Source organism: Camelus bactrianus, chromosome 8, assembly GCF_048773025.1.
Source record: "Camelus bactrianus isolate YW-2024 breed Bactrian camel chromosome 8, ASM4877302v1, whole genome shotgun sequence".
Taxonomy (NCBI): Eukaryota; Metazoa; Chordata; class Mammalia; order Artiodactyla; family Camelidae; genus Camelus; species Camelus bactrianus.
In genome coordinates, this window is record NC_133546.1 from 26,985,773 (window position 1) to 27,013,168 (window position 27,396).

A 27,396-nucleotide genomic window follows, 5' to 3' on the forward strand; every position below is an offset into this window, starting at 1 on the left:
TTATGACAGAGCCCACCACATGGGGCTTCTGTGTGGTTTAATGAGATGAGTCACATAAAGCACTTAGCATGACGCCTATCAATGAATGCAAACTCTTTCATCAGTGAACACGTTCTGTTTGCTGTATACCTTATAGCAAAAGTTACATTACATTCATCTTTCCCATTTCTCAAAATTATTCAAGCATGAAAGAACTATATTATATTTCTATCATAAATTACTATTTTCATTTTAATTCATAAGGTAGAATGAGTGGACAATCAGTATACCATAATACCAAAAAATCAATATGACCTTAAGTTGTAAATTTAGACAAGGGACTTTTGGTACCCAGAGATATCATCGCTCTTAACTGCACTTATACTATCCAAACAAAGTGCTCAAAGCTGGACAAGGACCCAGCCCTGGATCAGCAGGTATGAGTCCTGGTGCTACACCTCCCCACTACAAGTCCATGGCAGACTACACTGTATTTATAATGTTACTCTCCAATGAGCCAAGACAAAGCTTTAGGTTTCTTCCCAACATGGCTGTTATCAACTGATCAGAGCTGACAGAAGAAAAGTCTAATATTTACTCTCTAGATCTTCACAAATGGTATGTAATCACAATTCATATTCTCCTCTCTCTCTCTCTGCATATATATGTATACATACATATATGTGTGTCTGTGTGTGTGTGTGTATCCTAAAATTTATTAGGAGGGTATAGCTCAGTGGTAGAGTGCATGCTTAGCATGTTCGAGATTATGGGATAAATAAATAAACCTAAATACCTCCCCCCAAAAAACAAACAAAAGTATTAAATAAAATAAAATATTGTGGAAAAGTTTTAATAAATTATAAGGTCATAGAAGATAATAATCCATGGCATCTTCTTATGAATCTTTATCAGCTCATGCAATATAGAAAGTTGAAGTTAGAAAATTGTTTAAAATAAAAGAGCAAGCCTTAATGATGAACAAAGATTAAAATATACTTAACATGTCTACGTGGTAATTTCACCATTTAGGTACTCTACTATCTAAGTGCAATAAATCTATAATTGACAATTGGGAGTTACAACAGTTCTAAAATTGATTCAACTTCAAGCAGAATTTCATTGAACTCTGAACAATATTGTCCAGTTGGATGGTATAAAAAAATACACGCTGTAAATACAGCTTTCTCGGCTAGTCAAAAGGCCAAGATCTTCCAAACAGATTTGTAGCCTCAAAAACAAGAATCTGATATTGGTTAAATCTGAATGAAAAACACTGTATGCATGATGCACATTATCCGTTAGACTACTCAAGAAAAAAGCAGTAGAAGAGTCATAGGATTTCAGGATTTTGATAATGCTACACTCTCAAAAATGAAAACATGATATAGGCTGAAACTGATAAAAATAATTCTTTTCTAGCATACTGTCAAAACACTGACAGAAGCTGGTGATTCTGATGCTCTACATTTAGATGGTAAGTTGGCTGGTATATTCAATTCCATACAACAGCTAGAAACCTGTCTAAAGGGCTCAGAGAGCAGCTCAGGTTTTAAAGATGCGCTCGTGGCTACAGTCAAAGATGATACTGTGGAATTTCTAAGAACAAAGAGCTGAGGGATAATCTAAAGTCATTAGGTATTCCAAGGGAGAAAAACAGACACAGAAAGGAGATTAATTTATTAAACTAACTCTAAAATGTTAATACACATTGTTAAACTAGCAGGTTTGATGCAAGAAAAGAAATACTATTAACATCTACATGTATATGAACTTCTAAAAATACTTCTGAAACAGACAATGTAAAATATGAATCCAAAGAATGTGAATTAATTTAGACCTCACTAGCTGAAATGTTACCAATAATATAAGTCAACTGATTCAATAACAATATTTCCAAATGTAGGACTTAATGTTTAATATTAGGGAATCCAAAAACTGTAACTTAGTCTAAAATTTTACCTCATTTTCCTTAATAGCCACTAATATTTTATTGAATAACATATAGTGCTTAAAATTAACAAGTGTTTTTTTTCAAACCTTCTAGCTTGATGATAAATTTAGGTTAAACTCCCTCTCACTTTGATGTGAGTGAATCAGACCAGAAAAAAATCTGCCGCCTTCTTTAGTACCATCAAAACAAGACTTTAAAATATCTCCATGTGTAAGAATACTACAGAAGCTATAAAAACAGTAAATCTTCCTCAGCATTTATTTGATTATGAGGAATATATTTCAGGGTATCAAAGGAACTTCTGATTATTAGTAGAAATACTCTTTTGTATAATGTAGACTCATTTATTTCTATTAACAAGTACAGCATTTAGTTTAAAACTGTAGTAAACTATAATTGGATATAAAAACTGCTTCTAAAAAATTATGACGTTCTAATAGAGAATTTCAGACAAATATGAGAGTTAAATCTTACTTTAATTGCTTACCTCTTAAAATTCCCTAGATCCTCTAAGGCAGACTGCAAAATAAGGTCCAGATACAACACAAAAAAAAAATTGCTTAAGGACCAAATTTTGTTTTGACCATGTGCTGTTAAATTAGTGTTACATGTTAAATGCACTTTTTTTTTAAACAAATGTTACTAAGAAATGAATTCATGACTCAGTAATCTGTTCTGAGAATAACACTTTGGCTTTCTAAAATGTGCCAGGCTATTCATTACCTTAGTTTACAACAGCATATAAAAGCTTTTGAACAAAACATTTATTGAATATCAGTAAGAATTATGCTAAGAAGTAAAGATACAAGATGAACAAGACCCACTATTATTACTCTTCAGTAGTTTATAATCTAGCAGAGAGACAAATATACAGATACAAATTCAGTTCCATGGGATAAGTCCCAGGACAGAGGTAAATGGCAAAGGTGCCCTGTAGAGGTCCCTGACCCGGCATGGCTGACAGCATGGGGAAGGAGGCGGCAACCTCAGAAGCTTGATGCGAGTGAGTGAGTCTTAAAGATCTGCAAGTTACCGGGTGAGGAAGAGGCCCACCAGGGAAGAAGCTACAGTGCTAGCAGAGGCATAGAACCCACCAAGAGCCTGCGAGACTCAGGGAAATGGAAGAAGCCAGAAACAAGGCGAGAGAGATGTAAGTAAGCGCTTTACTACACATTTGGGGTTTTCTTTAGAAGACAAGAACAGACCTGTGAAGGATATGAAGCCGAAAGTTGTGATCAGGTATGTCAATCAGGGCGACTCCTCTTGGCGCAACTTAAAGCAGAAAAAGACAAGAAATAAAATATAGATCCTAAGGAGCTGGAGTCAGAGAACAACTTTGAGAGATATTAAAAAATAAGAACGGATAGGATTTTGATACGGGGATACAGGAAAAAAGGATGCCTACCTGTTCTCTGAATTAACCTACTCAGTAGATGATGGCGCCACCCACTGAGATGGGAAGTACCGGGACAGAGGAGAAAGGGAGGAAAACTGCAAGAAGAGAGCTGGTGAGTTCAGTTTCCATCTGCAGAGTCTGTAGACCTATGTTCTTCCAGGCAGGGATGTCTGCCCGGTGAGCATGGAAGGATGAAGACACATACTCATCAAAGACCATCTGAATATATCAGGTTATTGTAAGATCAGCTAACATTTATTGAGTGTTTACTGTAAGAAAGGCATGTGCTAAGTCCTTCATGTAACTTCTTTTTATTAGCCTCCCCACACTACACATGAGGAAGAGTTTACTGAACTTCCCAATGGTCATAAAGTGTTTACGTGTCAGGGATGTCTGATTTCACAACTCAAGTTCTTACCTTATGTGGTATCATGCAAAATCCATTATAGGTTTTAGAGCCAGATAGAAGTGGGTTCAATTCTAACCTCTGCTACCTAACAGTTGTTCGACCTTGATATTCTCTGGGCCATAATCTCCTCATGGTGACCATAACAACCACACTGCAAGGATGTGGTCAGGATTGGAGAGAGTACACAGAAAGTGCTAGATGTGCATTATACCTGCAACAACTGGCCCCTATTGTTATGTCTATGCCTCGAGGGAAAAAAAAAACTTCTTGAAATAAAATAACTATGATCTAAGTTAATTCCCTTTCACCTTATTATGAACTTTCTTTTAATGCCACCCTATTTGTTTTTTATCTTAATAAACGCCAAGTATCATTTTCCAAAAGGTTTTGAGACAATAATTAATATATGCTGCAAGATTTAAAGTTATTTAAAGATTTCATTCAAATAGAAATAATTTCACTGTAATGGGAGTTTATTCCATAGTGATGAAAAGTCCAAAAAAGGAAACTCAAAAGCAGTAAGGCATGTGGATGTTACGGAGACAGCTTTGGACTTGGAGTCAGAAGATCTTTGAGAAGTCCCAACTCTGACGCTTACTAGTCATGCCAACATGGGCAAGTTATTTAATAGTCCCAAGCAACGCTTTGCACATGTACAAGATGAACAGATTGGCCGATATGTTCTTCTAAGTCTAATGATGCTGAAGAAGAGGGATTTATGATGTTTATAAAATCAAAGCCGTTGAGCCATTAACATTTGACACAAGCATCCAGTTTCCTGTGGTTTAAGCCACTCTTGATGGCCTATCAGACTATCAGACCATCCACAGACCAGGAGCTTCCACTCTGACCCTGACCAGATCCTGACCCTCAGGTGGCAAGCTCAGTGCTGGGGAGGGAACCAAGAAAGAGTGAATGAGAGCATTCTTTCCTTCTCTCAATACCTCTCCACTCTTACCAACAATTTAGCACAGGGTCTGAGCTGAGAGACCAGAAGATCACTCAATACTTCTGATTCTCAAATCTGACTGAACATTAACAACACTGAGCACTGAAATTTTTACTTTAAATACTGAGTTCCACAACCCTAAAATATCACTGGGAGGAAACTCTGTTATATGATTTACAAGGGCTGGGTTTCATTTTGTAAAAGGTGGTGTGAAGCATCTTGGGTAACAACTTCACTTTAATGTTAAGCCTAAGAATATATTCTCTTTAGCCTATTTCAACTGTATTTGAAGAAAAATTTGTTCTTAAGTATACACACACCCTAAGGTAATTGACTGGATCAACCATCCCGGCTTGCATGGACTCCACCTGCTTTAGCTCTGAAAATTTCACGTACCAGGAAACTCCTGGGTCTCTGGAAGGAGGGACAGTTGGTCAGTCTACACAAACACACACACAAACACACACACATGCACACAACCCTTAGTGTGTTAGAACAAAGTACAGATTAACAATAGCCCTCTCACAAAGCATCACCACTAAGATGTCATCACTCATTCAAGTATGGTCACACTCACAGCCTTCTGACACCACTGGGATCCACAAAAATGCAAGTGACATCATTAAGCTGACTATCATCCACTCTAGTAGAGTCCATGCTACGAATACTTAAGTTTGATAACCAGCATTTCAAAAAAAATTATTTTGAAGCCCTTGCCTCCCAAATGCTATTTGTCCACTTTTCTAAAACACTCAGGCAATTTTTGAGGAATTCTTTACCATTTGACAGTCTTTTTAATAGTTTTATGGCTTGTAATTTTTTGTTACAATTACTTTCCTCTAATGATGTCATGTGAAATTAAATAATAGTATAACAAAAAATAATTAGACAATGGTCATGTCTGTATATAAATGAAAAATTCAATTATCATTTCATTTAAATAAAGCACTTAATAGAAAGCAAATTAAATTAACTTGGAATGGCATATATACACCAGAACACATGTCATTCTGCATTTTAAAATTAATCATTGATTATAAAAAATAAAATCAATCATTGATTTATAGAAATCTTTCCCAGAACCACAGTATCACACACAAATACACTGTTTCCAGCTGCCTGATGGAAACATGAGGCTCTAAGATCAAATCACGATCATACAAGCTAAAGAGCATCCGTCTGCCTAACACACACTTGGTAAGTACACACATCTCCTTACTCGTGACATTGCTAGTCGTCTGTGGGCAGAACAGCTTGGGCCGCAGTTGGCAGTGCTGTTGGAGCCGGAGGTAGGGTAGGGGGAAACCTCCTACTGACTCCAGCTCCACACACTAAAGAACTAGTGCCGTGAGGACACTACTAAGAGGAGGAAAGGTCATATAAATCCTTTCCCTCTGAGCAATTCAAATCTTAGAATGACTGCCACCAATCTAAGCCAATGGTTGCACAGCATTCTTCACTCTGTGAAGAGCTTAGCAAAACAGCAAAATAAGGAAAGGCCTTCAGGACTGTGGTCACCATCCTTGACATGAACAATAGGCACGCCAGTAATATTCTCCTCCTTTCATGCTTCTGACATTCAACAACAAATGCACTATCTAAGCACACCTGGAATAAAACCCAATAGAGGAGATGCGTAAAACTGCTTTGACCTGGCATGATTTCAAGGCCCTAGTCTTACTACCACTGGCTTTACAAGCAGACAATCAAGGAAGACCTCAAAATATGACACTGTTAAGCAGAAACAGCAAACATTTCCAAAGGTCTGTTTTATGATCTTGAAAGAGAATCCAAAAACTGACTGAAAAATATTTTTAACAAAAAACTTGCTTTTTACAATATATTCCTTTTAGTATGATTTTTGAGTAGTCTTACCACAGCACTGTTCTGCAAACTTGAGATTGAATTAAGACTTACTGATTGTTCATTTAAATCCTGGGAGTCTTCCATGTGGTTTCCTTACTTCTCCTGCCACTCCTAAGCAGAAGCAGCTTCCTTCAATTAAAAATGGACTATCTAAAACAAAAAGATGAAAACAAAGGGGAAAAATGAAAAAGTTATCTTTTTAAATTAATGTTAATTACCAAAACTATGATTTACGTGATAGTTCGTCATCGGTAACCTGTAAGCATTATCTTTAAAGAACAAAATTCAGTAATATTGTTTCTATATCTGATAGAAATAATGATCTTGAAAATCACATCATGGTAAAACTGAGACATACAAACAGCTACTCAGGAATCCTACAGATAAACAAAACACATCTGAGGACAACTTTAGAGATGAAGTCTATAATAAACAGTCCACTATTTTGCTGAGAAGTCTGTCATTAAGCAATTGACAGATTAAACATTGAGTATGCATTAACCATTCACTTTCTAAATTACATAAAATTGAGAAAATATGAGTGGGGAGGATATAGCTCAGTGGCAGAGTGAGTGTTCAGCATGCATGAGGTCCTGGGTTCAATCACAAGTATCTCCATTTAAAAAATGATAAAAATAAATTAATAAACCTAATTACCCCCCCAAAAATGAGAAAATGTAATGTGTATTTTAATATGACAGCTTTCTGTTACAGGAAAATGTGTCTGAATTACCAGATGACCATTATTCAGTTCTAAAGAATATGTTATAAAATGGAAATGCCAATTTTAAAAAGAGACTGAAAATAAAACTATTATGATAGAGAAGGTATTACAGATATATACGGGAAGGACAATTGATCAATAAACTATGGTGAGACAATCAGGTAACCACTCAAAAAAATTCATCTTTACTCCATACACTACAGTTAAAAAATTTCCAGGCAAAATGAGTTTAAAAAAACTCTAAGAAACATAGGCATATGTGTATTTTAACTCCCAATAAAGAATTTTACAATAGAAGCAACGAAATGTAACACAAAAAAGCCACACATCCCCTTGAACATATAACACAAATAATCACACACATAATTAAAAAACACATGAAAATATAAAAAGAAATATCTACACAAATATCAAACACAACAGGCTAATGCCTTACAATCCAAATAGAAAGGCACATACACCCCTATAGAAAATGGTCAGTCACCACAAAACCAATACTCAAACTCACTAATAAATGAAATACTCTTTAAAAGAGCAATGATGCATTTCTAGCCCTTCAAATTCTAATTCTAAAAGTAAAATTAAAAGAATATGAGGTTAAAAAAAGACTTACATAAAAAGTATGTTGATCATAGACATAAGCATAGATGTAAATCGTTAAACTCACATTTCAAGGAGTATTTAATGACACCAAAAACTTCTGAAAATATAATTTAAGTGGAAAATAAGTACTCCAATCAGCAGAAACAACATGTTTCCAACACAGTTTATCAAACATTCACCATATGCAGGTGTTGCGCTCAGTTTTACATACTCCTACTACAACCAGGTAGATGTGGTTTTAACTTCTTTTCTTTCCTGCTTTGCAGTATGTTCTACAATAAACCTGACTTTCCTTATTAGAATACAAGATGCTTTAAAAATTACAAAGGAAACTTAAAATGTAAATTGTTTTATGCATACACAAACACAAGAGACAGATCAAAGATTTTTTTCAATTTTAGGAGTTAAAAGTCATAAAACGGTCATGGTAATTTACATGTATGTAATGTGACAGTCTCAGTAAGATGCTGATGAAAAATACTCCAAAACCAGAAAAGTGTCATTTTAAGGAAAAGCACAATTTTAAAGTGCATTTAAGATGGGGAGAGGGGAGGGTATATATTAAGCACACTGAAAGGTGTTGTGGTATACATATGAATTCAGGAATTGTAGATTTAAAGATGTTATTCTTTGTGTTGGGAGTGGGCTGAGAAATGGTAACTAGAAGAAGCCCCACTCTTCGCCGTTTACCTCACACTTCCATCTCTTTTCTCCTGTCCTCCCCCATCTCCTTACGGATTGGTTCCTCACATCAAATCTGTGTCTCTTACTCTGATCTGGCTTCTTGCTGATCCCTTACTTGCTCCTCCCATCTTAGCAAACCTCCTGATCCTTTTCCCTGCGCACTGCCCCCTCCCACAGCCACCAGGGCCACACTGGCTCAGCCTCGCCTTGGATGTGGTGTCGGCCACCAGTCCAACTGATACCAACCTGCTAAGACTCAGCACCTGCCAGCATCATGAGCCCCCTCCTCCTCCAGGAAGGAATTGTGACGGATCATCTTCCTTGGAGCCATTTTCTCCTCACTATCTGGTTAACAAAGTAGCCCAGTGCTCTCTTAAAGGGGAGACTCTGATGTTCCTTTTCATTCTAACATATAGATGGGTAAGGTGAATGGTAAAAACACTGTACCGCTTTACAAGCAGAAGGGACAATGGATTCAGCTACGTAAAAACATAACAAAAACTTTTGCATTTCTGAACAGAGAAAGACAGCCCCAAAAGTAACAGGACACAACAGATTATGAAAAATATCTTCAATAAATATTGTAATTATAAGCAAAATGTGAAAAAAACTTCAATAAAAATTGTAAGTGATTAAGCAAAGGTATGACAATACAAATCTCTATTAAAAATGTAAATAATAAACAAAGATTTGGAAAAGTGTTCACCTTCACAGTTGCCAAAATATGTAAACTTAAGGAACAAGTATACATTTTGGGTTCCTATATACATCTTCAATAACTCAAACCATTTTAAATATTACTAATGCCCGGTGTCAGAAAGGATACAGTGATAATAGTGCCCTCATTCAACTGCCAGTGATAATGTCAAGCTTTCTAACATATTTAGAAAGAGATCTGTCACTGCATTTTAAAACATGTTTAAACTCTTACCCATTAACTTTCTCTAAGGAGTAAACTATCTCCCCCACTAAAAGTCACAGGGTATTCACTACAGTGTTATTAATGATAATAAAAGCCAGAAAGCCTCACTTTTGTCAGACATTGATTAAACAAATTATGGTCAATAAATGTAATATAATATTGCTTTAGGAAAAACATAATTATAAAAATGACATGGAAAAGCAAAAATTACTGATTGTGTATTAAGTGAAAAAATCAGAACAATATTTTAGCTCTGCTAACACTCATGTAATCTAAGCATGTACCTGGATATTGATTTAAAAGAAACATTAAAAATAAACATAACTTGATACAGAATTGTATCTCTGGCTTCACATACTTTGAATATTGCTAACTTTATTGTCTGTGCAGTAAATTAAAAAAACTTTTCCATTATAATACAGGAGCACAGAGTAAGTAAAACCAAAATGATACTAAAATGACTTTACAAGATCAGTTAAAAGGGTAGTAATCAGTGAAAATGAATTTTCTAGGTAGCAGAACCTTCCTCCAAGTGGCCTCTGCAGCTTTCTCCATGCAGTAAATTTCGAAGCTGTGTATTCTTTAAGCTCAGGTACTCCGTATCTTATTTACAGAGTGTCACCTACAGCACCCAGCTCAGTGCCTGGCAAGCACTAGGTGGCTAACAAATATTAACTGAACCAATGACACAATTAATTAGTGGATGAAAGCATAATGTATCTGACGATGTGAACAAAAAATGTAAACAGCCACATGATTTAACTTCTGAAAATTCTGTCTCAAACAAAGGGCTATTTTAAGAAAAATCCTGTTTTGCCCCATGTTTTTCAGGCAGAATATTGTAATTTTTCAGAAAATTCAATATAAAGAATTAGTCCACTAGGTATTTTCCTATTTGCCTGACCTAACAATAAAATACAATAACATTACTACTGCTGCCAATTTAACCTGTTATTTACTTTTAACATAGCATGTCATTGTAGTTTCCTAAGGTTGCTATAAAAAAGTACTACAGACAGGGGGGCTTAACAAGAGAAATGTATTCTCTCATACTTTTGACAGCAAGAAGCCCTAAATGAACACGTTGGCAGGTCCACGCCCTCTCTGGAGGCTCTAGAAAAAAATCATTCTTTGCCTCTTCCTAGTTTCTGGTGTTTGCCGACCATCCTTGGCATCCCCTGGCTTGTACATGCATCACGCCAATCTCCATTTCCCGGTCACACGGTATTCTCCCTGCCCATCTCTCCACATGGCCTCTTCTGGGGATGCATCCCTGTGTCCAAATCTTCCTGTTCGTACAAGTACCCCAGTCATCAGATTAGGATCTACTCTAACCCAGTAAAACCACATCTTAACTTGATGACACCTGCAAAGACCCTATTTCTAAATAAGGTCGCATTCACAGGGAAGGGGGTTAAAACTTAAATATATCTTTAGGGGGGACACAATTCAACCCAAAACATATGTACAGTTATCACACTAAAATGATTATTAAGGTGTGATTAAGGTTTAAATGTAATAGTTCCAGAAAGGATACACAAGAATGAAATTGTGGATATTGGTCATTAGGAAAAAAGTGATCATTTTCTAGAAGGACCACCGTCTTAGGGCACCGATGATAACTCAAGTGAAATTAAAAATTTAAGACTTCAGGAAAGCTGTTGAAGCATAAGAGAACGAAGCAAAAACTCTCCTTTTTCGTTAACCTCTGGTTCAGAATCTATTTAATGTTCCAGCTGGGAAGCTATTTGCATCAATGTTCCATGTTATAACATAATACTCTGCTTTATATTTCCTTAAAATTGAGATTAATTGTTACTTAGTTCAACTGTTTTACGGTAACATGAATTTCTTTCTTTGCCAAACACACTGAAGTACTAAAACATTATGAGCCCGGTGATTTTATATTATTGAACCAAGTAAAACTACCTGGGTTAATTGCAGACACAGTATTATTTTACATCATAATTTAGCAACGGTTGTTATGCTAAGTCCTTCAACATCTAGCTTTCACAAATACATAAGAAAAGGACAAGAACACTCTGCGAATCAAGTAGGAGAAGTATTACCTCATAATACAGATATAAAATTAAGGAATAACAGTAACCTCATGCTGTTTTATGAGGCAATAATCTAGTTCCCAGCTCTATTTCAAGGCCATTTCCCCAGAAAAGGTGAGTTTAAAGCAGGAATAATAGTGACCTCACCCATTCCATGTTAGATTATTTCTTCTGAAGTTAGGTTTTCAATATACAGAAAATTGATCATATCCTTTTCTTGAACTGTGCTCTAGACATGAGGCGGAAACTCCCGTCTCTTAGAAAATCAGAATTTAAAAAATTAGCAATTCTTCTAATTTAAATATATAATGAGATTGCTATATAAAATGTTAAAAACAATTCCCAGAAATGGAATGAGGTACTGAGACGTGGTCCAGGTGGTGGACGGCAAGAGACCCCGCGCCTTCAAGAAAAAGATGCTGACGGAATTTAGAGGAGTTCGTGGAGTTTGTATGATGTAATCCTAATCCTCTATCTTCCTAATCAAACCTTCAATAAAAACTGGATTGCCCAGGCATGATTTACTCTGGCAGAATAAATGCAAATGTGAGCGGGGTGGCTCTCTGTGCTGGGGCTGGAGCTGGCATGGGATGCTCCACCTCTGGACGACATACACAGAGGCCTCCCCACTGGTCCCTAAAACCTGCTGCCTGGGCTTTGTCATCCACAACTTGCCCGCCCCTCTCCACATTCAGTAAATCACCAGATCCTATCAATACCTCATAGAGTTCACTCAGATTCTCTTCTTGCTGCTACCAAAAGCCATCATCGTCCTGGGACTGGAGCAACAACCTAAGGACACTCCAGTCCTGCTTCCTGGATCTCCTTTTTCCCAGTGCAATCAGAATGACCATTTTAAAATAAAGATCTGACTGCCTTCTCTTAAAACAACCCAGAGCTTTACCACTTTCTTAGGAGAAACTGGAAGTTCTTTCATTGGTCCCACCTGCAGCTATGGCCGCACATCCCTCTGCCAAAATGTCCCATGACAGGTAACCAGCAGTCAGGTGCTTTTGCTCCCTGGGGCCATGGACCAAAGCGGGAGTCCAGAGGGAGAGCTCCATCTTCCTTCTCCCAAAGATCCACACCTTGTTCCACTGTCCTCGCCATCCCCTCACCCTGTCACTTCCATCACACTGCCCTGCAGCCGAAAGGCTGGGGATTCCACCAGGAGCCTGCTGTGAGGATATGTGCACAGCAGAGGCTGTTTGCTTCTTGCTGAGGTGCAGAGAAAAAAGGAGAGGGAAAGAGACTACACTCCTCTGCCCGTGTTCCAAATGTCTAGTATATCCCTAGGGAAAGATGGAACGATGGCTGCCTGCCCAAACGTGTTCTAGCTCCTGTGCAGACTCTGGAATGGGGTGACGGAGGTGCATGGTTAGTCCCACCCATAGCCTCCGGAAGTCCCTCTTAACCTAGCTGGGGCTTTGGAGAATTTATATACACGTGCAGTTTCCTGGGCCAAGGGAGGATGTCACTCCATTATATTCCAATACAGCTAATCTATTGTTTGACATACAGATTTTCAAACTGCAAGTGAATTTTCAAAATCACCTGTATACAAAATTAAGGTTTGCTGCATGGGGATATATATACATCTATTACACTGACCCATATTCAGCTTATAAACCATTAGGTTCCCCGGGGCTTTTCCAGTTCCACCAAATTACTTCTATCTAATGACTCACAATGCCTTCCAATTGTTTAGGATGCAGGGCTGGGAAAGTACCAGGTCAGTCCTCCTTCAGTGGCAAAATCTCTAGGATATAAAACTTGGGGGCTCTTTATTGCCATGTGTAAAAAGCTGGTCTACTAGGGAGAGACAGAAGAGAGCTGACCCAGAAAGAGAAGTAGAAGCAGCAGGAGATGGCAAGAAAGTCCTGGCAGAAGTGAAGTGCCTGGATCTTGTCACTTCTAAAGTCTCACCGTTTCTCTGCCCTTCTTGCTGCTTGGTTGTTAGATTCTTCCTTGGATTCCATGAACAATTCTCATAATCTCCAATTAAATTTCTCTCCTTTATTAAGCATATTGCTCATCCCCCCATAAAACTGTAATTGTACAGGAAGTCTAACAACTTACATTCCCATTACATTATTGACATATTATAGCTGGGAATAACCATCAGGAGGGCATTGCTACCAAGTCCTCTGCACCAAGTTACCCTCGTTGCCCTCCAAATTTCATCAGTTGGTCTGGGAAGCTGGGTCAGGCACTGGCTGGTTCCAACCGCTCAGGCAGCAGACCAGAGAGGGAAGCCAGCAGCACAAAGAACACCCAGCTCCAGTTCTATGGCCAACTGTTCAGAGAGGTAAGATGGGCATTCTGTGATCAAGCACATGACTCTCTTCCCTGCCTGTACAGAAGGAAAACAGCAAAGGTGTCCAAGAAACAGATCTGGGTGAACAGTAATGCCTGCCTTCAATCTCTACAACCAAGCTACAAAGTAGATGCTGGGGCTATTTTTCAACTGTTTATTGAAGACAGGGCAGGGACTTTGCAAAATGGTCCACTGAACACATGTTTAAAAAGAATGGGGTTGATTTCCCATGTTGAAAAATTGTAACAAGCTGAATTTCATGATACTCATTTGGGTCCTTAGTGATAGGTTCATTAGATGGCAGTAATCTTCCTGGAGTTATAAAGTATGACCGTTTGATTTTTGACAGGCAGGGCCAGCCAAGGGTTTCTATTTGGTTTGTGTTTGCTAACTGTTGATGGTTGGTTAGTTAGATTAGAAAATATAGATGCAGTTGTAACTGGACAGTCCCAGAGAATTCTGAGCTTGGGCAACTTTTGTTACACCTACAGATGCTCAGACTGACTCTGGAAATTGACTTTTCTTCTCGCCCACTGCCCCTGTTGCTCCTCTCAACCGACACTTTCTTACAACAATCCGCTTTTTTCTCAGCCATAAACCTCTCTTCCATGGCCAGGAACCCTTTGTGATGTAGAATATATGATCACATGCATGACTGAACATACATCTGCTGGCTTAATACACTTCTTGAGAAAAGTCTGTTGCAATTTGAAAGAATTTAAAAATACATTTCCTAAGTTTAGTATTCAACTCTTGAAACCTAGATGTCTAAAAGATAGTTTTGCTGGAGAAAATACAAATTTAATGATTCCAAGTAAAGACTTTTGGAGAAAATAGGGCTACATGTGAGTCCTTGCTTTACCACTGGATAACTGTGTGGCCTTGGGATAGTTCATCAATACCCCTAAATATCATTCTCTTCATCCATAAAGTAGAAACAATAATATCTGTATTATATTTTGTTAGGATTAAATGAAACCACGCACTTCAAAAATGTAAGTCATTTACTAGTTACAGAGTGGAAGAAAATCTTTCTGCTTTTTTATTTTGCTCCTTACATGATGAATTAAAAAATATTTTTGTCATACCTATGCAATTTTGTTATACCTATGCAATTTCTGTGAAAATGATTTTTAACACTGCTCAACTAAAAATATTATACTAATCAGTCCTAGGTTCAATCCCCAATATCTTCATTTAAATAAAATAAATAAATATATAAACCCTAATTAACCCCACACAAATAAAATAAAATGAAATAAAATAAACCCCACAAAAATAGAATGGCAAATGTGATATAATTACAACAACATGTCTTCTTCAGATTTCTAAAAGTAAGATGAACAGTGACTGGAGTTAGGGAGCAACTAGTTGGATGATCTAGGCTGGAAGTCAGGAGAAGCTGGACTGATGTGGTGGCTGAGAGAAGCCTGGAGAAAAGATGGATTTGGGAGATAATATGAAGAAGAAAGCAACAGGTCACAAAAAATATATGAACATACTGTAACCAATAAGGCAAATATAGCTTTTAGGTGCCACACCTCAATTCTTGAAAAATTGGCAATATGGGAAAGTTGAATGAAAAAGATAAGTTTGTATGCTATGTTTTTGTTGTCATTATGCTCCTTCAGGAAGATCGGCAGAAAACGATAGCAAGAAGCAATGCAGGAAGGAGGAAGTCTGAGAAGTTTGTCTCTTTTATTGATGGAGGGCTAGAAAAACTCAGCCCACTATCCAACTCAGCAAGGAAGCTAGTCATGTGATAAAGCCTTTGGGAAGAGAATAAAAGAAAATAATTACCTGTGATAAATCAAAACCTCAGCCTCACTCAAATGTAAATTCTAAATAGTTACTGCATCGCTAGCACGGAAACCTCAAGCCAAAATATTAAAATTAAGACTGATTCAGAGGCTTGAAATCCCTAGACTCCAGGGGAACAGATGAAAAATTGGTCCACAAGGCTCAAAGGATTATGAGAGAAAAATTCATCAAAAGTGAAAAGCTCCATCAGGAAACAAAACACCACTGAGACAACAGATGCAACAATTGGGGAAATGGAATCCAAAAGTTTGAGATTAAAGACAATCTGAAAAAATATCATATAGTAAATATGCTTAAATCAGGTACAGACAGAAGGAATAGAAACAAAATTGAAATAACCACACATTATAAAAATAAATGGACAAACTTGGAAAAGAACCATGAAAGTGTTTTAAAAAATATATTGATTGAAATTTCAAAAAAGAAATGAATGAATTAAACAGCAGATTAGATTCAGCTAAAGAAACAATTTGTGAAGTAGAAGGTAAAACTCAGGAAGTATCCACCCCATAAAGGAAATTAATGAAAGCAAAACCAACAGCAACAACACAAAGACAAACATATTTTCGCCTCTCAAATTTTCCATATCACCAATTTTTCAGGAATGAAGGTGTGACACCTGAAAGTCATATTTTTTTATTTTGGGGGTCAGGGATCCAATATATAACAAAGTAAACATGAGAGATATAAAATACAGCAGTAGATACAACTTACCTAAAGACAAGTTACATGCCTGACTTGTGTCTACAGTGAATAATAGTTAAAGATTTAATTAAATATAATGTTACTTGCCTTCCTAAAATCTGGGACACCTAAGGAGAATTTTATTCATCTAGATTTTTAAATTGAGGCATCTAAGGAAGTTTGGTGGAGGGGCAGTAATAGCTTAGTGGTGGAGCACATGCTAGCATGCATGAAGTCCTGGGTTCAATCCCCAGTACCTGCATTTAAAAAAAAAATTAATAAAAAAGTTTTTTAAAAATAACAAAGTGCAAATTTAAAAAAAAGAAACTTTGAGTACCTTCTTTTAATAAATTTCCCTATAGCATCAAAGCATTCCACTGACTCAGTAATTGCATTAGAAGTAGGATCACATTTACAGAATTTTCCAAAGCTTCCAGAAATCCAAAGAAATTCCTAAAGGCTAACACTGAAAGAATTCAGAAAATACTACCTCAAATAAATTTGATGTTGCGGTTTAATTCCATGTTGTACTTCCCAGCTTTATGTTCCGAATTTAAGGGCAAACTCAGACAGATAGAAAGAGACAGGATGTGAATGGAACCCACAGCCATTTCTTTGTCAGGATTATGAGGAATAGAGAAGTAAATGGGGTTTATTAACAAACTGATCCTATGGGTTTGTAGATGCAATACCTGAAGCTTCTTAGCGCCAGTGAATAGAACCACCTACTTCTCCTCTTTCTCTCAATTCTTCCTCACATATTAATTTAAAAAAAAATCTACTTTTCAGAACTTCCACACTGGTCTTACCCACCAGAACCACAAAGCAGAAACTGAATCCCACCTTCCTATGTATGGCAGGCTATTAGATATTAAGAAAGTACTATCACTCATGTCATTCCTAAATCTTTTTTTCCTCAAGTTAAGTACCCCTGGTTAATAAGACCACATCTTTAATAAAAGAAAGTCTTTGTTTCCCAACAGGGATTATCAGGAAATTCAGTCAGCCACAAAAGCATAATTGCCTAGAAAATGCATTACATGGAAGGTAGATGTGAAATAGATCACAGTACATCATTATTTTTAAACCATTCCATTATAAATTGACATTAAATCAATATAGATCAGCATGAATGTATACTAAATATCACTTTCATAACCCAGCCAAAAAATGGAAAGGAAATCAAACTAGCTGAAATGGAAATGGAAATGAATAACAATAAATTATGAAAGCAGTTAAGAATGCGCCTTTGAGAAAGACTCAAGGGGTTTTGTTTGTTTGCTGGTTTGTTTAAGACCGAATTATTCTTTGGAAAAATTAAAGAAAAAAAAAAAAAGACTAATGATTAAACTGCAGGAAGGTTTGATCTGCCTATGACTTGGCCATGCCTGGACCTGTCTGTAGAATCTAGGTGTTCCTGTCCCAGGGTTCCAAGTGCTCTTGGGCCTCAGGACTCTCCTGGGAAAGAACCTTCTACAGGGAGACCCAATGAGCCATAAAGTCAGAGCCAAGTCTGAGCCCTAAATCTCAGGGCTGCAAGAAAAAAAGCAAGGAAACAATAAACCAATAAAACAACTGTTGACTAAACTCTCTGGAGAAGAGGTGGAAGGCAGATGGCATCTCCATATTCTCTGGCTTCTCCGTTGCAGGGGCCATGATGGGGGAAGGGGCGATAACTTTGCTCATTGGAAGCTACCAGTCATTCAATCAAGGAGAAGTGAGGTCTGACCTGGAAAAATACTATTTGCTCTTTAAACATGACTCTTACAGCTTGGAGAAAAAAAATGAAGAGGGTGAAGAAAGCTTGGGAAAATACTGGTTAAACTAGTAACAAAAAGATCACAATGAGTAAGATTTAAAACTGTGAGATTTGAAACCCGGAAAGATGACAGAAGAGTAGAATAATCTGCCCCCTCTTGGCTAAACCAAATACAAAAGACACCGGTTGTAGAGCTGTGGATGCTGGTCCCTGCCATGCTTTTGATAGTGCTCTCTGTTCCAGATCTAACCAGGGCTTCAGCCAAGTTCTTGTTCAAAGGCTTGAACATACTATATGACCTCCTGAAGACAGACACTGCTGTGGCTCACATTCGACAATCCAACAGGGCTTTTAATTCCTGACATTTTTTTTTTTCATGGTCATGAAAAAGAAAAATACAGCGAATTTCTTTCAAGGAAATACCTGATATATAAATTCACCGTATTATTTACAGTCCCTATATTAAGACCGTATCTTGCAAAAACATGATCTTCTATATCATGTGTAAATGAATGAACAAATAAGGAAATAAGGAAACACTCAACTAAGGCCCATGTCAGGAAATAGATAACTTTCATTTCACGAAGTTTCAGACTGAATCCGGCACACAGCATCAGAGATTTCCACGTCTGCCATGACTCAGTGCATGGCTTTGGGAAAACCTTGTAATTTCTCCATACTTCAGTTTCTCACCCTATAAAAGGAGTATATTGCTTGAAATTTAATTCCCTCACAGCAGTGAGAGTTTTGATTCAACATTTATAAAAGGCTTTTTAGCATCCCTGATTAATAGGCAAAATACTGTCGTAGCTGCATAATCCACTTTCCAAAAAGTATAAAGGTAACTGGTCAAATCTGATGTAAAATAATTCTGTACTTGAGAAATAAATACCAGCTATATTTGTTACTTCACCATTCCGCTTTCTAAGTAATAAAAAGTACTTCTGACAGGAAAAAGTATCACATTAATATTCAAGCCAGTTGAAGTGCTATCATTACAGGCTCACCTACGCTGGGGGAAGGGGAGTTGTTTTGTTTCTCCAGACTACACTGCGTGTTTATATGGTAAAGTCAGGAATGCTGGGCATGGTTTTGAAGGCCTCTAGCGTATTCGTTGGTTTCTGGCATTCTAATACACTCTACTCTTATAACCATAAAAGTACTCTTGAGTGCTTCTGGAAATATATAACAAATCCTTAATCAATTTAAGAGTGTTTTAACTGCATACATGAAATTTCTTGGGAGGAAAATGTTAGCTATTCCACACACATACAGTACTTAAGTTAGCAAGAGAGTTCCTTCTCAAAGGCACAAAGCAGTTTCCCCATAGTAATATAATTTTCAGTTTTATGTGCCTAAGTCCTATTGAATCCCTTAGAATAACAGGAAATTCTACGGGCAAAAAACCCACAAAAATCGATAGCCATATTTATCCAATGCTGGAGGAATAAGTTAGCTATTTTGAGTTGGATTACTCTTTTAAGGCACTAGATAACCCACGAATGGTTAGCTAGAATCTTAATTAACTAGGAACTGCAAGAACTGAATATTCTAGAGACAGAATTTTCTCCATATAAGATTCTAACAATAAAGTCAACTGACTGATATACTTTATTTTAAACTTGATGCTTTACTAATATACTTTAGCCAGGACTTAGGTAGCAATTCTCTGGATTTCGGTGCATTAATTAATTTTCACACTGAACAGATTATAACATTTCACAGATTTAGAAATTAGTACACTGATAAGACATAGTTGATATTTTGATATATGGTAATATTTAACATACATTTAGAATGGAGTGATCTCATCTATAATAATACAATGCCTGTGCCTTTCATCTATGTTTAAAAGCTATAGTAATATACACAAGGTGTTTAGAACTCTGTTTGGCATGTAGCTGGCTCTTAATAGAATAATAATAAACAATTCCTCATAGATTCTCATCAATAAAATCAGAGTCAAAGCCATTTCTCCTAACAATTCTTATGTAACTATTTTATACTGCTAGAAACATGTTGTGAATATTATACACACTGAGTTTTTCTCTTTCTACCAATTATGAGTTTAGGAACTATCAATATACATAATAATCATTCACGTAACAGAGTAGTAACAATTTTCAAATGAGATATTCACCACGTATAACATAGATGTGTTATGTATGTGGCTAAAATTATTTGCTCTCATCAGTGAACTCTTCAATTAGTGTATGAGTCTTAAGGAATTTACTACTATAAACCTTCTTATTAACCAGAGCACAAAATGTTACAATGTTCAATTAAGCATAAAATTTTCCCCTTGGCTTTTATGAGAAAGATGCAAGCATCATCAGATGGATGCAAGGTGTTAGAACCTTTTCGAAAAGTATTTTGGCATCATTGATGCAAGATACACATTTTCTCCTATTAATCCTACATCTAGAGTTTTACCTATAGGAATTTGGGGCAGATATACAGAAAGAGATATAAAAATCATGATTGCAACACTCTTTATAATATTAAAAACCTGTAAGCAACCTAAAAAGATACCAAGAAGGGAACAGTTAAAGTAGAAAACATATTCATACGTTAAACAGAATTCACCCAAACTACCATGTACTGATGTGGAAAAGTGTTCAAAATACAGCAAATCAAAAGCAAGTTTTAACTGATGATCTATTTTGGCTTAAAAATGTAAAGTAAAAATAAATTAGATCCTCACATAATTCTTACATTTACACATGTACAGAAAAAATGTCAGCAGGGAGGGGTACAGCTCAGTGGTAGCGCACATGCTTAGCATGCATGAGATCCTGGGTTCAATCCCCAGTGCCTCCACTTATTAAAAAAAAAAAAAAAGTCTGCAAGGAAGCATACTGAAATCCAACAATTTGCCCTGATTTGTGGAAGGTGCAGAAGATGGATAAAGTAAGGGACACCCACTTTTTATTTTAAATATATCTGTATATTTTAACTTTTTAGTAAAGTATAATACAGAAAGAGTAAATGCAAATCAAAAGTAGACTGCTGATAAATTTCAAATCAACACCACCATGTCACCATCAATCAGATCAAAATAAAGGGCATTATCAGCATTCCAGAAGCCTATCTCCTGGCCTCTTCCAGTCACGACCCCTAAAGATACCTATCATATCTGTTTACACAACAGATGGATGACTTTGGCTTAAAAAAAAAATTGATTAAAAAAACAAAAACAAAAACCTTGTTTCAGCAGCAAGAAGGGTCCTTTTCTGAAGAGTAAATACTCTCGGTAGTTTGATCTAAGAAATCAACTCAATGTATATACTGAGCATTTCCAGTGTCTTTCCAGTATAAACTCAGTTCTTCACAACAATTCCCTGTTGACACACACTAGAACACGCGCTCAAGCAGCTCAGTAACTAACTTCTCCAAGGTTACAGGGCTGGCGAGTGGCAGCAGGGCCCCGACGATACACACAAAGGTAGTCTGATTCCAGTATTCACAACTCCTGGACGGATTCAAAGATAAACAAAGGCAGCAAGTTGTAGATTTGGGAACACCAGGGTGTCTCCAGCACGAAGTTCTCCTTTGAGCTTCCTTTTGAAATAAGTCACTTAACATCTTTAATCCATTATTCGTCTGCAAAATGGAGTTAGGCTAAACTCCTCTTCTGGTCTGATTCTCTGATAAATCGACCTACTAAAGCACAGAGCAAATTAGGCTTCATCACGATGCCGTGCAATCACATACCACATTCAGAAATGACTCATACGAGGAAATAAAACCACAATTTTTGAAACTATTGGAAACAATAATTTTAATTTAATGTTATTTTTGGACACGGGAGGTTTTCTTTTCCCCCTAAATAAGCAAGTTGGTGGTTTTGAAGGGTCTTGCTCATCTTTTTGTGGAAAATGCCTGGAAACAAACCACTAGAAACTAAACAAATTTTTCTTCCCAAATTGTGCCTGAAAAAAGACCGAATTTCTCTCACCAAAAGGCCACATATACTTTTAACAGATACCTCTAGGATTTTTTGGTCCCCATATTTTGAAACATTGACATAAACAAATACAGAACATGCCTCCTCCCAGATGAAATCCATAATTCTGAGGGTTAAACATTCTTCAAAACAGCATGACATGTATCTCCGCAGAAATCAACCAAAGAGGCCGAAGTTTGTTTCTAGAGAAAACTGGAAGTAGGAAGACCATTAAACCTTAACTAGAATCTGCCTTTTTAATTTCAGTTTATTCAAAATGCCAGTTCATGCTGGCCATATCTTTTTTCTCTAGAGTATCAGTAACACTTGAGTACAAATGAAGCTTTAAACAAGTTAAAATAAAAAATAACCAATAAACTCGCTTCTATGACTGGCCACAAAAAAGAATCCATTTCCAAAATGTGAGGAGGATTCATTCTTCGTAGCTGTCTGGCTTTGGATGTCAGTCCTTCGAAGACATGCAGGCAATAGGGCAGCTAGTGAATTTCCATCCATATGCCCAGGCACTGGGGCTACAGAGAGGGAAAGAACTCAGTGAGTCTGTCTCTCTACAGACTCACATAAAATTAGTCCCAGCACAATGTGCTCTTATATTAATAGTCCAAATAAGGTGCTATGGTATTACGGAGAGAAAAGAATTAATCCTGCCTGGGCCTTTGGGAAGGCTTCCCAGAGGAGGTGACATTTGAGCTAAGTCTTGAAAGATGAGTCCATTTTTTTGTCCAGGTAGGCAGCAAAAAGTAAGAGGCAAGTAAGTACGTTAAGGGAGTTGGGGCAGTGGAGGACGAGGGTGATGAGAGTATCCCGGAGAGAGAAAAGGAAATGCCTAATTGTATTTTATGTGATGGAGCATTCTTAAAAATAAGTAAGCCTTACATTCATACCCACCATACAAAGAATCAACGTGAGGAATTGGATATGTGACTTGAATTTTCTGGTGGAGGGTGGGGGAGGGTCTCTGATTTATGAACCCCAGAAGTGTTCATTTGGAAAAACAGAAATTCTGGTTTACTGACTATTCTCCAATGACTCAAGGGCTACCAGGCTTCCTGTTCAATGTCAGGCATAAAGTGCCCGGATGGACTTGAGGTTTGCTATGCCTTCTTTGGACTTCCTGTCAATATGTGGAGCAGAACTCTCCTCCATGGTCTGAAAACTCATGATTTAAGCCCCTGACTTACAATTCCCATCGAACCCCCTGGAATGACCCTCATCTGTCGCTGGGTTACCCAGCACCCACTTCATCTCTCTGCTAACAAGTAGCTGTGAGGAGTCTTTCTCCTTCTTAGAAAACAGGAAGACATTCCGGTCACATACAGTATGCTATATTTGCAGCCATTTTTCCCCCTTAAGAATACACTTCAAGGGAGAGGGTATAGCTCAGTGGCAGAGCACATGCTTGGCATGCATGAGGTCCTGGATTCAATCCCCAGAACCTCCATTAAAAATAAACAGATACAAATAATCCTAATTACCTCCTCCCCAAAAAATAAACAAAAGTTTTTTTTTAACTTTTAAAAAAGAATACATTTCAAAAATTAAAGTATAAATCAGAGGAGATGTAACAAAGAGACAGATAGACAGTGAGTTCATTTTCAAGTATCTCTGCCCTGCCTGCTTTGGCATCAATCAGTAAATGATGTGAAATCCCTAAGTCAGTCTGACTGCTTCCAGGTAACATGATTACCTGTCTAATGCAATTAAAGTAAAACCACTAAATGAGACAATATACACGTGTGGAATTTCAAGTATCTTTGCAATTTCTAGTGAGATTTAAAAAAATTCTCTACTGTTTAGACCACGTATGAATATTAGTCTAATGATGAATTTATAATATTGATTGCTTCATACTTCAAAATAATTTTCACATTCAACCCAAAACTCACATAGGCGAAGTTATCCCTTCACTTTATGTTAACATTATATGTTCCCATTTTGTTCTTTTCAGTAATTTTTGAAACATCTTTCTTATATACCTAAACTAGGCAGAGGTTAGATGTAGCAATCAGACTACAGCCACATTTCCTTATAGTCAACTGCATATTCATAGATAAAATACGTTATGTCAAGATTAAACCTACAGAATTAGAACTTAAGCTGTAGATTTGGTAAATCATCAAAGGAGGTTTTATATGCAATATGTTCATTTTTACTTTCTTCAGACTGTACCAGTAGTATTAAACTCAAGATCCTGAAACTGGTATAAACTGAAATCTAAGATACAAAGTTTCATTTGAAACTTTTTTGTTACAAACAAACAAATGATTTAATTGATAAAGTATTTTAATCTTAGTCAGTTGTGGTTATAGATAACACTTTACTTTTTCTGAACCTACAGACTATAAAAAGTAAAAGCTTCTTATTACTGAATATTTATCTATGGGGAAAGACAAGTTTTTATAATGACAATTGTCACTAATAAAAGTGACTCAGAAGTATCTACTAACAAGTAACAGCAAAATTTTTAAAACAGACATTTAGGTGATTCAAATAAATATCTACTTCCTACACACTTTCCTAAGTATCCTGCCCCCCCCATTCACATATTATTTCCAGAAAAGGAAAATATGCCAACGACAGTCAATCTGTGTAAAGCTATCGGTAAATCTCTATGTAAAGTTTATCTATCAACACAGACCAGTTAAGAGTTGTTTGATTTTGTGTTTAAACTTAAGAGGAAGGTATGAAGATTCTCCACACTTGACTGAAAATAGAACAATCCTATCATGCCGTTGCCTGGGAATCTTTTGACTGTATCAAGTGATCTTAAGATCTACTTTAACTACGGGTTCTCAACCGGGAGCAATTTTGCTTTCAGAGGACATCTGGCAATGTCTGGTGACACTGTTACTCAGGGGAGGGTGCTGTTGGTATCTGGTGGGTAGAGACTAGGGATGCCTCACGATACCCTACAGCGCACAGGACAGCAAACACACACACACACACACACACACACACACACACACACCTCCAACAACTAATTATACAGCTCAAAATGTCACTAATCAGACTTTGAGGAATGCTGGTCCAGTAGACTGAGGGAGTCATGCACAGTATCAGCAGCATCCTCGTATTTTTTATACAAATGCACCTGACAGCAATTCCAGGTAAGCAGTGAAAAACAGGACTTTGGCAATTAACACTTTAACTTCCCCTCCTTCCTCAGCCCCACTTGCTCATATAGTCATTACATCTGAGTCCAAAGACCAAATGATCAAGTCTAGAAACAGAGATGCTAATGACTTCCTACTGTCTCTGCAAAGATAAGAATCTTTAATGTTGGCTTTCAAAAAGTTTACGGAGTTCATCAAGCCTACTGTCACCGGAAAATTATAAAAATTCTTATAATTAGAGCCTTCAGGCTCAAAAAAAGCAACTGGGGAAACAAATATTGGCTATAAAACAAGAGTACCATTACAGAATATGCTTATAGCAGCTTAGGGTAGTTGAGGAACCAGACAGATGAAAGCCTTTAAAAATCTGGGTTACTGTATGTGAAAGTATTTATTAAAAGAAACACTGTAAATGGCCCCAAGTGAGTTTTCTAATGTCTTCTCTTATGGCTCCAAATACAGCCTCAGAGTCGCCAAGATCACCCCAGAGTATTAAATTTGTACTTAGACCACAGGGGACTCAATTTATGGTCCCCAGTCTATGACCCCAGACAGGACTTGCAGCTCTAAACATCTCTAGAATATTTTGGATACTCCAATGGAGGGTACACAATCATATTCATAATAGCTAGTGCTCATATCAGACACTACTTTAAATGTTCACATGTATTTACTAGTTGAACTTTCATAAGAACTTCATGAGTATGTTTTATTACACATGAGAAAACTGAAACAAAACCGGTTGAACTAACGTGCTCATCATTAGAGAGTCATTAGTGTCAGAGCTGGGGTTCAAACCCAAGCAGCCAGGGTCCGTAGCCTTTGCACTTGACCACTGTGACACAGAAATAAGTGGGTTCCTCAGATTTCAAATGCTAAGAAATACCCATCTCTCCAGAGATTTTTCAGGATCCTTGGTTTATCCACTAGATCACTTCCCAATGGTCATGTGTGAAATAAATACAACTCTACATCGTTACACTCATACATATAAGCTGGGTTGATTCAGAGACGCAACTCTACAGAACAACACCAAAAATCCCTGGGGTTGTTCTTAAGGCTGTTCTGCCTTGTAATCATCACAGCTACTCCCACTCTTCCCAGTCTTGTGCCAGAGGATGTCCAGTGCCACCACCACTGCTTTCATCCCCATTTCCTTCCCTCAGTCACTTAATAGGAATTTACTGTCCCTACTTACTGGAAATATGCAAATACTGGTAAAAACTTCAGTAAATTCTCGGCCTAGAACAGGATTTAAACTCCATGTAGCCTATTAATGTTTCAATGCGGCAACTGCTATGCTGAAGCTGGAAACTGGGTGCTTTCGGAGTAAAGAGACAAGAAACATTCAACTCAGCCTCTGGCAGTCAGAGGAGGTAACATTTTTGCATCTTGAGTCTTGAAAAAGAAGCAGAAAAGGAAACTTCAGGGGGAGAGGAAAGGTATCTTCCAGACAGAAAGAACCACATGCACAAAGAGATGAAATAGAAATGGCCTGGGTGCAGTCAAGGGCTGTACTTTTCCAGGCAGCTGGAGAAGGGATTTCTTGTGAGTGGCTGGTGAGAGGTGAGAAGGCAAACTCGAACAAAGTCCTCAGCATGAAGGGCCTTGTTGATCCTGCTAAGAATTTTGGAATTTGTCTGTAGACAACAGGGAATTTTTTTTTTCAAAGAATTTTAAGTCAAGGAGGGACCTGATAAAAACTGTGAACAAATGTGGTTGAACATTTTGGGATGGGAGAAGAGTCTTGGAGACAGATCCAGGATAGACGAGAATGGTCCCCCAAGAGAGACAGTCAAACTATCACGACTCTACAAAGGGAATATAACCAAGTGTGTGTAGGACAAGTGTCCCCCTAAAGCTAACATGATAATCTGAGGAGTAAACCTGTGGCCTTGGCTACTGGTTAATTCACTTACCAGGCTACCCATTTCTATGACTGGTACAGGGCAAGAAAAAGTGGAACTTATTATAATAATAGACTAAGAGTCCCAAAGTCTTCCGGATCATCCAAAGTAGAAAAAAATCTATTCATCTCACTATAATTTTGGCAGATCTTCAGCAACACTTATAATAGAAAAGCATTTAATAAGCATTTACCACGTGCCCAGAACCTTGCTAGGTAGTTTCATAAATGAAGCCTTTAAAAACTAAAGTCAGCAATTAAAAAGACAAAACAGACCTAAATT

The 27,396-nt window shown here is 37.2% G+C and overlaps 1 protein-coding gene across 16 annotated transcripts in view; it reads right to left on the reverse strand.

The window, feature by feature from the left end:
• The window catches only part of EYA4 (EYA transcriptional coactivator and phosphatase 4), a 281,779-nt gene that overhangs the window by 208,522 nt on the left and 45,861 nt on the right, over positions 1-27,396 (reverse strand). For 12 of the 16 annotated variants that reach the window (XM_074368329.1, XM_074368339.1, XM_074368330.1 and 9 more), the window contains one exon: positions 6,563-6,703. The exons of 1 other annotated variant lie outside the window; for it this stretch is intronic. In XM_074368329.1, coding sequence (XP_074224430.1) covers positions 6,563-6,637 — 75 coding nt within the window. In that variant the 5' untranslated portion in view covers positions 6,638-6,703. The remainder of the gene's footprint in view (positions 1-6,562; positions 6,704-27,396) is intronic. 3 more of the 16 variants (XM_010965588.3, XM_074368335.1, XM_010965587.3) reach the window with 1 other exon arrangement.